The 16,546-nt window shown below is 39.7% G+C and overlaps 1 protein-coding gene across 7 annotated transcripts in view; it reads right to left on the bottom strand.

The window, feature by feature from the left end:
• The window catches only part of APBA2 (amyloid beta precursor protein binding family A member 2), a 2,738,723-nt gene that overhangs the window by 810,126 nt on the left and 1,912,051 nt on the right, over positions 1-16,546 (bottom strand). For all 7 annotated transcript variants that reach the window (XM_044078549.1, XM_044078553.1, XM_044078554.1 and 4 more), the window contains one exon: positions 13,616-14,622. In XM_044078549.1, coding sequence (XP_043934484.1) covers positions 13,616-14,584 — 969 coding nt within the window. In that variant the 5' untranslated portion in view covers positions 14,585-14,622. The remainder of the gene's footprint in view (positions 1-13,615; positions 14,623-16,546) is intronic.

Genomic DNA, 16,546 nt, shown 5'->3' with positions numbered 1-16,546 from the left:
AAGTGAGTCTCATGGGTGGCCTTCCTATGAGAAGATATTTCGTTTGGTATTGAAGTGTGGACTTCCTTTCAGAAATGTGAAGTCCAGCATCTGACCCTGCCCCACAAGAAAGGAAGCCTGAGCTTTGGACTAAGAAAACTGAAGTCCCTGTGATCATCGCATGTTACTCTGAACTGGACACTACTTTTGAACATTCACTTTCAACAACAGTGGTCAAAGAAGAGACTATTATAGACACAAAGCATAAATCAGTCATCTTCTTCTTCTTCTTCTTTCGGCTGCTCCTGTTAGGGGTCGCCACAGCAGATCAACTGTTTCCATTTCTTCCTGTCCTCTGCATCTTGCTCTGTCACACCAACCGCCTGCATGTCCTCTCTCACCACATCCATAAACCTTATCTTAGGCCTTCCTCTTTTCCTGTTACCTGGCAGCTTCATCCTTAGCATCTTTTTCCCAATATACTCTGCATCCCTCTTCAGCACATGTCCAAACCAACGTAATCTTGCCTCTCTGGCTTTGTCTTCAAACCTTCCAACCTGGGCTGACCCTCTAATATACTTATTCCTAATCCTGTCCATCCTCGTCACACCCAGTGCAAATCTTAACATCTTCAACTCTGCCATGTCAAGCTTTGACTCCTGCCTTTTTGTCAATGCCACTGTCTCCAACCCGTATAACATAGCTGGTCTCACTACCCTCTTGTAGACCTTCCCTTTCACTCTTACTGGTACTCGTCTGTCACAAATCACTCCTGACACTCTTCTCCACCCACTCCATCCTGCCTGTACTCTCTTCTTCACCTCTCTTCCACACTCACCATTACTTTAACCTGCTGATCCCAAGTACTTAAACTCATTCACCTTCGCCACCTCTACTCCCTGCATCCTCACCATTCCTCTGTCCTCCCTCTCATTCACACACATATATTCTGTCTTAGTCCTGCTGACCTTCATTCCTCTTCTCTCTAGAGCATATCTCCACCTCTCCAGGGTCTCCTCCACCTGTTCCCTACTCTCACTACAGATCACAATGTCATCTGCAAACATCATAGTCCACGGGGACTCCTGTCTGATCTCGTCTGTCAACCTGTCCATCACCATTGCAAATAAGAAAGGGCTCAGAGCTGATCCTTGATGTAATCCCATCTCCACCTTAAATGCATCCGTTACTCCCACCGCAGACCTCACCGCTGTCACACTACCCTCATACATATCCTGTACCACTCTTACGTACTTCTCTGACACTCCTGACTTCCAATACAATACAATCATACAATACCACAACTCCTCTCTATGCACCCTGTCATATGCTTTCTCTAAATCCACAAAGACACAATGCAACTCCTTCTGACCTTCTCTGTACTTCTCCATCAACACTCTCAGAGCAAACATCGCATCTGTAGTGCTCTTTCCTGGCATGAAACCATACTGCTGATCACTAATCATCACCTCCCTTCTTAACCTAGCTTCCACTACTCTTTCCCATAACTTCATGCTGTGACTGATCAGTTTAATCCCTCTGTAGTTATTACAGTTCTGCACATCACCCTTATTCTTAAAAATCGGTACCAAAACACTTTTTCTCCATTCCTCAGGCATCCTCTCACTTTCCAAGATTTCATTAAACAATCTAGTTAAAAACTCCACTGCCATTTCACCTAAACACCTCCATGCTTCCACAGGTATGTCATCTGACCAACAGCCTTTCCGTTCTTCATCCTCTTCATAACTATCCTTACTTCCTCCTTGCTAATCCACTGCACTTCATGATTCACTATCCGCACATCATCCAACCTTCTCTCCCTCTCATTCTCTTCATTCATCAACCCCTTAAAGTACTCTTTCCATCTGCTCAATACACTCTCCTTGCTTGTGAGTACGTTTCCCTCATTATCCTTTATCACCCTTACCTGCTGCACATCTTTACTAGCTCGGACCCTCTGTCTAGCCAATCGGTACAGGTCCTTTTCTCCCTCCTTAGTGTCCAACCTTTTATACAACTCTTCATATGCCTTATCCTTAGCCTTCGCCACCTCTCTCTTTGCCATGCACCTCATCTCCTTATACTCTTGTCTACTTTCTTCATTTCTTTGACAATCCCACTTCTTCTTCGACAGCCTCTTTCTCTGTATTCTCTCCTGTACTTCTCCATTCCACCACCAGGTCTACTTGTCCTCCTTCCTCTTTCCAGATGTCACACCAAGCACCCTTCTAGCCATCTCTCTTACTAGCTCTGCTGTAGTTACCCAGCTATTCGGTAACTCTTCACTGCCACCCAGTGCCTGTCTTAACTCTTCTCTGAACATCACCTCACAATTACCCTTTTTCAATTTCCACCATTTGATCCTTGGTGCTGCCCTCACACTCATCCTCCTCTTCTTGATCACCAATGTCATCCGACAAACCACCATCCTATGCTGCCTAACTACACTTTCCCCTGCCACCACTTTACAGTCTCCAATCTCCTTTAGATTGGCCCTTCTACATAAGATATAATCCACCTGTGTGCATCTTCCTCCACTCTTGTATGTCACCCTATGCTCCTCCCTCTTGTTAAAATATGTATTCATCACAGCCATGTCCATCCTTTTCACAAAATCCACTACCATCTGACCTTCTGTATTCCTTTGCTTAACACCATACCTACCCATCGCTTCCTCATCCCCTCAGTTCCCTTCATCAACATGCCCACTGAAATCTGCTTCAATCACCAATCTCTCACCCTTGGGTACAGTCATCACCACTTCATCCAACTCACTCCAAACTTTTTCTTTCTCATCCATCGCACACCCAACTTGTGAAGCATATGCACTAACAACATTCATCATTACACCATCAATTTCCAGCTTCATAAACATCACTCTATCCAACACTCTTTTCACCTCCAAAACACTCTTAGCATACTGTTCCTTCAGGATAATGCCTACGCCATTTCTCCCATTCACACCATGATAAAACAATTTGAAACTGCCTCCGATACACCTAGCCTTGCTCCCCTTCCATCTGGTCTCTTGCACAAACAATATACCAACCGTCCTTCAGTTCATCATATCAGCTAGCTCCCTCCCTATACCAGTCATACTACCAACATTCAAAGTTCCAACCCTCACTATCACAGTCCTAGCCTTTACCTGCCTTCGGGCATGCCTTCTGCCTCTTCTTCTCCTTCGGCCAACAGTAGCCCAATTTCTGCCAGCACCCTGTTGGCCAACAGTACTGGTGGCGGTCATTGTTAACCCAGGCCTCGACCGATCCGGTATGAATTTCTGTACAGTTTTCTGCATATATGATGTGGCAAAATTTTACGCCGGATGCCCTTCCTGACACAACCCTCCCCACTTATCCGGGCTTGGGACCGGCACAAAGAAATGCACTGGCTTGTGCATCCCCACAAAAGAACAAATATCCACAAGGTACTTTTCAAGAAACAAAAGATAAGCAGACAAGGAAAATTTACTTTTTCAGTACTTAAATTTAGACTGTCTAGTCTTTACTTTCTACTTTATAACATATCTGCTGGGATGGATTAGCAGCATTCCAACTGATGCTTGTTTCCCATCTCCCATTTCCTGTTCAGGAGTGTCATAAGTTCAAGATAATCATGATAAACCCGGAAGTGCTTACATAGGGACATAATTAAACTGCTAAAACATTTGAATACAAGTTTTCATAGGAATAAAAAGTCTTGTAATGGCTATCTGAATAATATCAACTTTGACTTCTGATTTAAATTTGTTCATTCTCACTGAGGAGACTAGGTTAGTTGAACAAAAGAAAGCTAGGGGGTTTGATTCTGCTAGAATTCCAGTTACCTCCCATAATTCCAACAGTTGTGCTGATGAGATACTAGTGTTAACAGACAATGTGTTTAAACCTGTAAGAAGGAGAACACGTAATATAAGTTAGGATAAAACTACATGTTCCCAGTATGGATTAAAACTTGCTGACTGTATTTCAATTATTAAGAGATTAGTGAATAGTAGCAATATGGTAATTATATAGCACATTGTGTTGGCAATAATTTACAGCACACATCTTTGAATTATATTATTTATTTATTTACATTTGTTGACCGGGAGTGTCCGACTGGACGTAGGTCCATTTTCAGTGGAGGCCCGGGGAGAGAAGCTCCACAGTTAAAATAAACAGACAGTAGTTACATTGGATTACATAGCGATTAACAATTTAACATAGCAATTACTTACAACATATTTATAGATGAAGAACATAGTACATCAGTAGACAACTAGAATCTTTATCTGTGAAGTACATAACAGACATTAACAAATGTTACAATAAGAAATTCCTGCTGTATAATAAGTACTAGGCTTATGAGCATCTGAGCTTGCTATAATCAAGGTAGTTAGTGGAGTGGAAAGAAAGGTAGTGGTTGGATGGGGTGGGTGATATTAGAGTGGGAGTTGCAAGGGCATAGCCAGCATGTTTTTAGGTGCGCTTTTAGTAAAGTTTTGAAGTGGGTGCATGATGGTACGGAGGTAATTGTGGGTGGAAGGAAGTTCCATAATTTGGCTATGGTGCAAGAGAATAGTGCTTCACCAGCAGAGTTATTGGCTTTAGTGATCTGAAAGTGATTTTTGTTGCTGGATCTTAGTGGTCTGGTGATGCGATAGGGTTGGAGTAGATTCTGGAAGGGATGGGACATTTAGTGGATGGTTTACTAGTTTGTGGGCAAGTGAGAGTTGATACCACTGAAGGAGGTGAGGGAGTTCAAGCCAGCCCAGTTCAGCAAGTGAGAGAAAGTGGTGACAACGGTAGGATGCCCCTGTGGCGAATTTGGCGATTTTGTTGTAGCAGGTCTCTAGCTTGTTTAGATCGCATTGCCTTAGGTTGGTATATATTGGAGAGGCATAAAGTAGGGTGGAGATAAGGTGGGAATTTGCTATTGAAATCTTTGCTGCTTTGGTGAGAAATTGCTTATTTCTGTATAACGCTCCTAGTTTTTTGTGGACTTTTTTTATGGTCATGGATATGTGAATGTCAAATTTTAGTTTATTGTCAATTTCCACTCCTAGCAATTTGGTGTGTTCAGTTGGGTATATAGTGGTGTTGTCTTTTGCTGTGATGTTAAAGTGAGTTGTTTTGAGTATGTTTGGTGGGTTGGAAGATGAGTAGTTTAGTTTTGTTTGGGTTGAGTATTAATTGGGCATCGGATAACCAAGTTTCAACAGAGGAAAATGCTTCCTGTGTGACTTTTTGCAGTTTTGGTAGGGACTGGACTGAGCAGATGATGGTTGAGTCATCTGCGTATTGTATGAGTGTGCCATGTTTGGTGGCAGAGGCTAGATTATTGGTGTAAACAGAGAAGAGTAGGGGTCCAAGGATGGATCCTTGGGGAACCCCTATGGAGACAGGTAGTTGGGGAGATATGTCATTCTGCCATACAACAGATTGTTGGCAGTCAGACACGTAACTCTGAAACCAGTTGGTGACTGATTGTGAGAAGGATAGGTTATTGAGGACAGAGATAAGTTGTTTGTGTGGGACCATGTCAAATGCTTTAGATAGGTCTAGGAAAGTAGCAGAGGAGAGATAGCCATTGTTTTTATGCTGAAGTATAGTGTTAGTAAAGGAGAGTAAGGCAGTGGTGGTGCTATGGTTTGGTCGGAAACCATGCTGAGTACTGGAAAGGAGGTTGTTAGTAAGGAAGTTGTCTACTCAGAGGCGATCTCTGCTTAACATACAAGGCCATGTCAAACCCAGAGCTGTTGGACATGCTACACTTAAAGAAATCCCAATCCCTCAGAGCTACACGCTCCAGGGATCTAAACCTTGTCATCACAATAAACAAAACATGCTGGAGGGATAGGTTCCAGACCCAGAGACTCCCCAGACTCTGGAATAGATTGCCCATACATGTCAAGCAGAGTGCCTCTTTGGACCTCTTCAAGAGGAACCTTGACGATTGGATGGGTGAAAGGAAATTCACCCCAGGGATCACGTCAGTCGCCCTGCTAGACAGGGGTCCAGGAAAGTAAATAATGTGGGAAGAAATAGCCAGGGAATTGTTATGGCTAGGCTTGTATAGGCCCTAGGGCTGATAGCCTAGTACCAACCTATGAACCTATGAACCTATGAGACCTGAGAGTGTATGCATCTCTCTATTATTTTGGAGAGTGGAGAGAGAATAGCTATGGGATGGTAATTGGTTAGTTCTGTGGAGGGTCCACCTTTGTGAAGGGGAATTATATGTGATACTTTCCACAGTGTGGAAACGTAACTTTCTGTCAGAGATCGGTTAATCAAGATGGATACTGGGTAGGCCAGAGCATCAGCTGCAATTTGTAGGTATTCACTTGGGAGGTTGTCTGCTGCTAATTTGGTGGGTTTAAGTTTAGTTAAGAGTTTTTTTATGCTGGAGGTAGGTACAGGAGAAAAAGAGAAAGCAGTGGGGAGATTATTAGTTGAAGGTGTGGGTTGGAGGGGAGGGGGGTTGTGTTGTTTAGCTAGTGATAGTATGGTTTGGGTGAAGTGTGTGTTGAATGAGGTAGCAATATTTTCTGAGGAGTGAGGGATGTTAGGAGGAGGGGTACTGACTTTACCTGGGTGGAGGATGGAGTTTATGGAGGACCAGAATTGTTTGGGGTTGTGTTGTGAGGAGTCTAGGGCAGACTGGTAGTATTGGAATCTGTCCTGTTTTATTAGCTTTTTGACTCTATTGCATAGTTCTAGGAATTTCTGTCTAGTTGAGGGGGTTTTGGTTTTGCGCCAGTGCTCCCAGGCTTTATCCCTGTTTTTCATTTCTGACTTAGTGGTTTTCTGTAGCCATGGGGAGGGTTGTGCTTTGGTTCTGGAAAATCTTATGGGGGCATGGTAATTAAGGATGTTCAGGAAGGTAGTATTAAAAAATTCAACTGCGTCATCTAGACTGAGGTACTTTAGAGGATGCCAGTCACATTCTTTGAGGGATGAGATGAATGTGAGTGGGTTAAAGTTTGTTTTTTTACATATTTGACAGTAGATGACAGGTTTAGCTTGGTATAGGTATTTTTTGAGTAGGAATGTTAGGGAGTGATCACTGAGGCTATCTGATAAGCAGCCTGTTATATATGACTGGGGGCTCTTACTGACTAGTATCCAATCCAGGGTAGTGTGCTTGCTGGAGTTTTTATTTATCCTGGTTGGCGACTGGACTAGTTGGGTGAAGCCATGAAGGTTTACTTGATGGGTTGGATGGTTGCCAGAACAGGATTGCCAGTCAATATTGAAATCACCTAAAATGATAGTTTCTTGGGGAAGATGGTGGGTAGACCTGCTGAGGCGGTTTTCTAGTGGAGGGATGTTTTGGCCAGGTGGGAAGTAGCATCCAATTATGTTGATGGTTTTGTTTTGGTTTATTTTGAGGTTGGTATATATTATTTCTTCATTGCCTATTTGTGGAGCTGAAGATTTTAAGATCTGGATGTTTAGATGCTGTTAAAATATTATAGCTACACCACCTCCTTTATTGTTTAGCCGGTCTACTCTTAGTATGCCGTAACCTGTAGGGAGTATTTGCTCACTGGTAATATGAATAATTATACATTAGATATAATACAAGCATTAGAAACAGATAACTTAAATTTATCCTTAGTGAAATAATTCCTTCCCCTGGTTGTAATAATTATGCATGTGTCAAGATATTTATGTATAATCATTGGATAGGATCCGTATATCATACTTATTTCAGTTTTGACTTATTGGGAGACTATAAATTGGAGAAGCACTTTATTTACTTCTGATTGCTTCCATTTAAATTATCATGGGGCAGCTACTATTTTTAAGCAAATTAAAACTTGACTACTTAATCTTTTTTAGAAGAAAGTCTCCATTTGAATCTTAATCAAGTTTTATGTAATATCAGAATTCTGGGTAATAAGGCTGATAAACTTAAGGACATCTCTCAGCTGGTTAACAAATCTACCAGAGGGTACAACATACTAGATATGAAGGATTCACTGAAACTTTAATATTATGACCTCCACTGGGTTCTTCAGATCACTTGGAACCTCTACTGGGTTATTCTGTTGTAATAGCTTTACAATCACTGAACATTATAGGTATAATTTTATTAAAATAGACTATGAGGAGCTATGTAATGAAATTCATAATACAAAATGGAATGAATATAGTAATGAACCTCATTCAAGCTATACAATATTGGAGGCTATGTTACCAACAGCTGTGAGTAAAACCAGGTCATATTATACTCATAATTTTAATAGATGTAAATACTTAAACTGGTGGACTACCAATTTATTTAAAACTTATACAAGGAAAAGGAGAATATTTAGTATGAATAGAAAGTTTCCTACAAGTGTAAATAAACTTTAGAATTACAAGAAAAAACTTCTAAGATTATGGTTAAGAAAACTAAATTCTGAACTGATTTTCACCCAGGATGAGACTAACAAGAAGTTATACTTTAAGTATGTAAATAGACATCGCTAAAACTAGACATGTATCAAAAGTATAGAGATTAGTGGGCAAGCAGATAATTTGCTATTTGCAGCAAATGAGTTAAGCAAATTATCTAGTAGTTACTCTAACACATTGGTATGTCAGGGGTCAGTTCCTCAAGATCCAGTGCTGACATTAGATAGATGACCTACCATGTCTGAAGAGATGGTGATTCAATCCTTTAACAGTGAGGAAGGGCACTGTAATGAGCCTTGGAAAGATTCCAGGAATTTTACTATCAACTGTAAAACCTCCTTGATCCCTATATTATGAATAATATCTTGAGAAATGCTTTCATACCAAGTACATGGAAAACATCAGTTATAACCATGATCTTTAAAAAGGGTAATAGGTTACTGCTCCAAAACCATAGGCCTATAAGTCTGACACTATTATTGGGTAAATGTTTTGAAATGTGTTTTTCATCTACTGTCTAAACCATGCAATTTAAGAAATTACTTTAATCAAAGGGTTTCCCAAAGAGTAAATCCACAATGACAAGTCTGATTGATTTTAATGACCAATTACTTTGGCTATCTACTTGGGTTTATCTGTAGGACAGAGTTTCTGATACTCTTTCTCATCATGCAATAATAAAAACATTGGAAAATACTCAGTTAATAGTTACAAACAGAATGGCTTGACAAATGACTTAGTGGTAGAACATAACAGGTTATTGTACATTATACCTATTTAGATATTATGTCAACAAATTTAGGAGTACTGCGGGGAAACTGGGGCTTTTACTGTTTAATTCAGTGGTGTAACATTTCCTACTAACAAGTAGTGTTAGACGAATATATTTGCAGATTACTGCAAAGTAGGTTTCATAGCCATGTTTGATAAGGATTATTTACATAGTAATAGTTATTTGGGTAATATATCTAGATGGGCCATAGAAAATAGTCTACTTTTTAATATTAATGAGTGCCTTGTTATGTATTTTGGCAAAACAGTAAACAGGCTTCCACTATTATTTGATGATACAATAATTGTCTGAAGTTGAAATCCTAGATTTAGGAATTAACTACTGTGAATAAATCAACATCTGATCAGCAACTGTTATTAAAGGAGAATCGCACCCACAGACTCAAAAAACATGTTTATTTCATCATGGTTTGATGTTTCCTACATTTTAACACCACTCTGGGTTTATTTACAGGTTTTTAAATATTTTATACATAATTTCTGAGTCTGACCACATGGGGTCTGGCATCTTGAAGTAATTCTGACTGTTTAGTCTGCCTCTAGATATCCCAAAATTAAGTTCTTGTCTGTAAAATGTTACATCACACTGGCCTCTTTCTTCCTAAAGCTCCTTTCACTACACTGATTTTATATGCATACACTGCTGTCTTTCAGTCAGTTTTAAGTAACATTTCATGCCGTTCAGTGACCACTTAAAACACAAACAGTGCAAATGCCCAGAACAGACTTTCAAAGTGCTTTTTACTGATGCTTCTTTTTAGAATGGCTAAACTGCATTTTTGTGAAGTCTGAATTGTACTACTTTGAGTCCTCCCCCATCCCCTTCACACCTTGCTTCCCTAGCTGTCAAAGTGCTAAGGGTAATTTCAGCTGTTACCTGCTATAATAGGCAGCTCACAGCAGGAGACTTGACTGATGCACTGTTTCCTTTTTCTAGCCTTTACTTTCTGTATGTGTAGGGGAAGGACCAGGGAGCTGTGACATCACAGCATGGGTGGGTTTAGGGAGGCAACTGACTAGAAAATGACCTGTATTCAGTGGCCTTGATGACATCAATGAATTGGAGACTGCAGCAAGGGCGGGATAAAAGTTTTCTGAAAGTGAAACCACCACAGTACAGTAAAGTAATGTTCTAGTGGAGAGAAACAGTAAATTTAAAATGTTTTAAATGCTGTGTTGTTGTTTACTCATAGTAGGGACAGTAAATAGGGAGAAAAAGGACAGAGAAGTTGAGCATTTAATAATCAAATCCCTTTGTTGTCCTTTAACAATAAAAGTTTGAGTCAAATGGGGCTGTATGTTAAGAAAAGATTTCACTTCACTTCACGATGCCAGAACCATGACTGCCTTACACAAAACTTACATTAGACCACTGTTAGAATATGCCAGCTTTTTCTATTTATACAATAGGACCCAACTCAATAAACTGTAGCAAGTCCAAAGGAGGTTTACCAAATATATACTCTCAATGAAAGATTTTCGTTACTCGGAAAGATGCAAAAGACTGTATTTGTATACTTTGCATTATAATTACTTTAGCGGGAAAGCAATTCTTGCCTTTAGTGCATACAGAGATGAGATGAAACAAGCCCTGATGAATGTAGAATTATATTGTAATGCTGGTACCTATAAATATTCAAAAATGAATTCTAAAATTGCTTTAAAAAGAAAAGCACTGAGATCAAAAGTTTATTACACAAGCTATTCAGAGCATCTGGAATATTTTCCTCGTAAAACTGGGGTGTCTATGAATGTAGTTATGTTTAAGTTGCAGTTGGATGCAGGGATGGGTGAGAAAGTATATGATCCCAAATTTGGAGTCAGTCTGTTAAACAGCTTACAGCTTTAAGCACTGGATATTATAATTTATGTACCTATGAACAGGACTGAGAAGAAATGTGGTACCAACAGGGACAGTACGTAAGCCTAGGAGGTGTATCTCTTCATTATGTCAATCACTCTATGTAATTTTCTGTTAAGATATCTTCCACGTATAGTCAGAGTATCACTGAATTGGCTAGCTGATAATTACTGTACTCTTAAAAAGATGCCTGAACGTCATCAGTACAATTACTGATCACATCCTCAGTTCTGTTATGGCAAGCAGCAGATGAAAAAACACTAACCGATTTTTCTAGAATGTATTTTGGAAGTTCAGCCATTTGCTTGGTAGAATTAATTTATATGATCTTCTAAACACCGAAGACTTGGAGATGGGCTGTGATGAAGGGGGAGATCTGGAACTTTTCTGTCAATCTAGCTGTAGCCTAAAACAAGAGAGTACCAGTTCAGTGTTATGATGATTTCATTATTTTTGGTATGCCAACATTGATAAATGAAGCACATAAGCTGTACATTAGGGAGCTGCCACTTTTGAACATCAACAGCTTACCTCAACCATACTATTTTAAAGGCATATTACCAAGGAGGAAGAAAAACTGCAGAAGGGTTGATGGTCATTAAAAAACTGAAAAAGGCACCTTCAAGCTTACTCTTTCCATATATGGTATCGGCAGGACATGAACTGCATGCTGCTTCTAGCATTGAGGCTGGACGTTCTATAGTGGGAGGGGGTCTATATCACGTTGTCGAACTTTTAAAAGTTCGAACACCATATGGTCGACACCATGCGGTCGAACTTTTAAAGTTCGACAATGTGATAAAAAAAAAAAAAAACACAAAAAACTTACCTCAAGGTTGTAAGCAGGGGGGCTCACCCCCCACACGCCCTGCTACTTAAATATACGTACTCCGGAATCACACTACATTGCAGGAAAAGGAAAGTTCCCCTTATGGTGATCTCCGTTTAAACGTTCTAAGTTTTACAAATTCAAACGTATGATTTCGACCATATGACGTTCGAACTTGTAAAAGATCGACAACATGAAAGAGACCCAGTGAGAGGACATCTAATTTAAAAATTCTTAGCTGAGCTTATACCCTATGGTGATATGAATTAAGAATTACCACTTCTTCCTCCTTCTCAAATAAAAATGAGATATTGTTAAGAATCATCAGCATCAAGGTCAAGGGAGCAGCCTAAGCAGATGGTATAAATGCTGATAAACTTCTATCAACCAAATTTACAGACATCTTATACCTAAATACTACTAATCTCTTTGTGGAGACTTATAGCACATCCTACAGCCTTGTAAGTGCTAAGTGAACAGCAGCAGGCAATGCTGCCTAAAGGACTAAAGAGAAAAATACTGAACCAGTGCCTAAACATACTGGTGCAACTGATACATGCTGTACCACTGCCATATATCAGAGATATTAAAAAAACAATGAGATAGCAATGCAAGATCTAACTAACCCTCTACAGCTCATCAATGCACTTGCAACAATGCAGAAGATAAAGTTTTTGTGCTTAGTACTGAGGTTAGCCTGGACTGTTGCTCTTATCAACCTATAGGCTATGATGGTCTCCTAAGAATAAGAAAAATCTTGAATCAATAAAGCCTCTTTCAGAGTCAATGAATATGGGCTAATGACCACAAGGACCTTTTCTAAGCCTAGCCATGCATCCCAAATCTCTGATAAGTTCTGATACCCTTGATATGTGTAAGCATGGCCTGGGAGATGAACCATTTACAAGTGGCACATTACCCTCCATTATCTCACATGTGTTGAGAGACAGGGGTAAGAGAACTTTTCCCAACAAAGACTCCATTACATGAAATGTCACTTTTTGTTCCCTTTACAAAAAGAGTCAGAAAACTAGGAAATGTGGTAATACAGAAAATGTCTTCTGATACTTTACAAGACTGAAGTGATCCTATTATAACATTCAGCATGGCCACTGTATGTGCCTGGGAGGCAAATCGACAGTTGATGTAGCAGAAAGCTTATTTCAGTATTCAAAGTGAAGGGCAAAGTGCCAATTGAAGACAAACATTATCAGAGAAGTATAATTGAATTCCATTCCATAAAAAGAAGGAATGATATGATTTAAAGAAGTGACTCTGTTTTACTGCAGATAAAATGAAGTGAGTAATGGAAGGAAAACCTAAGGAAGTGGCACATTACCCTCCAATATCTCACAATATTAACATAAATGCCAATGGAGCTTGGTTTCCTAAGAAATCTACTTGGATGAAACAGCAACAGTTTACACTTGGAAATACCTAGACATGTTGAAACATACAACGTCAACAAAGAAATGCAGTTTTTTGCAGAACCAGCAGCGTTAAGAGCCAAGGACTTACAAGGAGCCATGTAACTCAAACAGGATAGGTCAGCAGTGTAGGATGACATCAGAATATGTGGTCACCTGACCACTGGCTAGAAATATTACCATACTTTTTAATTCTACAATTTGAGTGCTACAAGATGAATATCTGAAGTAACACTTTACATTCTTATGCATCAATAAACAGCACTGGGTAAACCTGGGCTTAAAAACACAGTTTGAAGTCCACTTATGAGTGACTTTTCTTGAATTTTTTTACCTGCTCTTGTGTCCATCTCTGCCTTTCTTCTGGTGTTCTTGCTTTTACTTTAAAACCCCTGTGTGTTTCACTAATATGCCTTGCAGTGGGCAAAATGTTTAAAGACTTTGGCCTTCCTTCATGCCTGCTGGTGGTATGCCCTGACTCTCCTTTATGGACAGTTTCCATGCAGTCCTTTGGTGTGTTGTCATTCTCAGCATCATCCTGGCACTGTTCTGCTGCACTGTTGAGGTTGTTGACACTCATACTTAACTTGATTTCAGCAACAATCTGGTCAATATCTTCTTCATGGTCTTCTGTCTCAGTTTCACCTTTTCTGGAATGATACGGTGATGCTCTCTGCAAGTTACCATTTGTCTCAGGAGTATAGTAGTTCTGATAGCCCTCTTCATTCTGAAAATATTCTTCATTATCCTCTACAGGCTGAGCCTGCAGAGGTGGTCCTGCAACCTCCAGGATTTGTATCTGACCTTCATCATATATTTCTTCCTCTGTCACCTGAGTTACAATTTGACACCTTCCATCAGATTCTACCCAAGCTTCCTCCACGGCTTCCTGGCATTCATCAGTGTCAATGGTCTTTTCCTCATGAGGAATATACTCTTCCCCATTACAGTCCATACCCTCTAAGTAGCTGTCATCCTCTGGGCAGTACCTGATATAATAAGTAATTCCCTCTTCCTCTTCTGGAAGCCCCTCATCATAGTCTTCTTCTTCAGAAGTATTATTCACATAATCAGAACTAGAGTCACCATCACCGCTGTGGTCCGCAGTTTCTTGTTCCAGATCTCTAGGACTAGTTGGTCTGCTATTTTTAATTTCTTCCAAATCTTCATCTTCATTGTACTCTTCCACTGAATTAATGGTCTCTTCCTGTTCTGGTTCAGTGTCGTGGGAAGGCAGTGGGCAGGGCTTCACTCCATGGTCCAACATGTTCACTGTCATTCCCTGCTGTGTTCTGCTTGCCATTGCTGATTTATTAAATGTTAGTCATATCTGGATGATACCTGTAGTGGAAAGAAAGAAAGAAGATATGAATACATGGCACTGCTAACTTCATCACACATTAGACATAATATATTATGACAAAATTGCACAAAATCTGAAATTATGTGCCCTTCTATGCTGACTTCTAACGGCAGCTAACATTTTCTTTTTTTTACATATAGTGACTGCTGTTAAATAGACATTTTCATTACGTTAAAACAATTCTGATATAATCTTAATTCAGAGTATTATTAAAGTGAAAATGAAGGGCAGAATCTGAGTAGGGATTTATAATTCTAAAACCTCACTCATATCCTGCATATGATACATATTACAGCATATCATAAGCTTGACCAAATGTTGATTAAAACATAGGGCCAGATTCATTAACACCTACAATAGATGTACATGATCTGCATTCAAGAACATTCCTACCACGTTTTGTGCTTTCTAGTTACTCAGAAAGATTACACCGAGTGGACATGTAGTCTACAGTTTGTGGTGGCCTTTAAGAATCTTCTCGATAAGTAAGGCTGCAAGAAAATCAGTAGGAAAACCAAAATTAGTAGGAAGAAGGTGTGAGCTATACTTGTGTTGTCTGTTCACTCAGGATGGTGTACACTTAGTGTAGTCATCAATGAATCCAAGGCATATATTTAGGGTCCATATTATAAGTTCGAAGAGACTTTTCCTCGAACATATAATCATCGACCCCCTAAAGAGCGCTCTAAAGCACGAATGGCCACGTCCGCAAATTTTTTCCTCGGGAAAAATTCGGGTCTATATTAGAACATCGAAGTATTAAAACTTCGAATGTTCTGATATCGAACACTATTCAGCGAACGCTAAGAATAGCGAAGCTGCAGAACAGCGAATTCTTTCCTTGGGAAAGAATTCGGTTGACCGTTTCTGTGGCTTCGCTATTCTTAGTGCTGTGGTGGAAAGTTACGGGTTGGGTTCAGGTAAGTGTGCGATTGTTTGCACGTTAGGGTTAGGGGAGGATTAAGTGAGTTAGGGTTAGGGCGCGTGTTAGGCATGTGTGCGACAGTGACATACTTTAGGGTTGGGGCGGTTTAAGTGAGTTAGGGTTAGGACGCGGGTTAGGTGAGTGTGCGATAGTGACGGACCTTAGGGTTAGGGTTTGGGTTAAGGTAAGTGGGTAGATAATAGTGTATGTTTAGTTTATTGTAGCGTTAGATGTAGGAATTTAAGTGTATGCATGTGGTTGCTGTTTGTTTGATGTGCTTGTGTTGTGTGTATGTGTTTCGGAGCAGCGAATTTTTTCCATGAGAAAAAATTCGCTGTTCTGAATGTTTGATATTTTCATTTTTAGATGTTTTGGGGCCGATGAAATAGCGTTTGCTATTTTCATCTTTCGATAACGTGATATAAAAGCAAAAATTCAGTTGGCCTTTATCGGGAATTGCCCTTTTCCCCAAAATAGAGCAATCTTGGAGTTGGTATATTTAGTTAGGGGGCAAAGTCCCTCACATCAGGGAGGCCCCCATTTGATTAGGGTTTTGAAGTTTCTGTTTTTTGTGTACGGCCCCGTGAATTTTTTCCCCGAGGAAAAAATTTGCGGACGTTGCCATTCGTGCTTTAGAGCATTCGCTCTTTAGGGGCCGATGAGTATATGTTCAAAGAAAAGTCTCTTCGATCATATAATATAGAACCTATATTTATATAATAAGGATAAACATTCATAAATAAAAATGTTTCAAATTGGTGTAGAATAAAACTTTACACCTTTCAAAGTGCCCTAAGTGGAACATTTCTTAACAGAATTTGAGATTATATCATACAAACCATAATTTCAGCCAGTGTAACAGACATACATTTTGTTCATTAGCAAGATAAAGAGCCCTGCTATAAAATATTAGTTTTTATATTTTTTTACATAATAATAAGATAGCTGAAGCACAGCATAATTCTTTTTGTACCACT

The sequence above is a fragment of the Protopterus annectens genome, chromosome 7.part1 (assembly GCF_019279795.1).
Source record: "Protopterus annectens isolate FY-2018-M chromosome 7.part1, PAN1.0, whole genome shotgun sequence".
Taxonomy (NCBI): domain Eukaryota; kingdom Metazoa; phylum Chordata; order Ceratodontiformes; family Protopteridae; genus Protopterus; species Protopterus annectens.
Note: the sequence above shows the minus strand (reverse complement) of the source record. Positions and strands in the feature narration are given on the sequence as shown.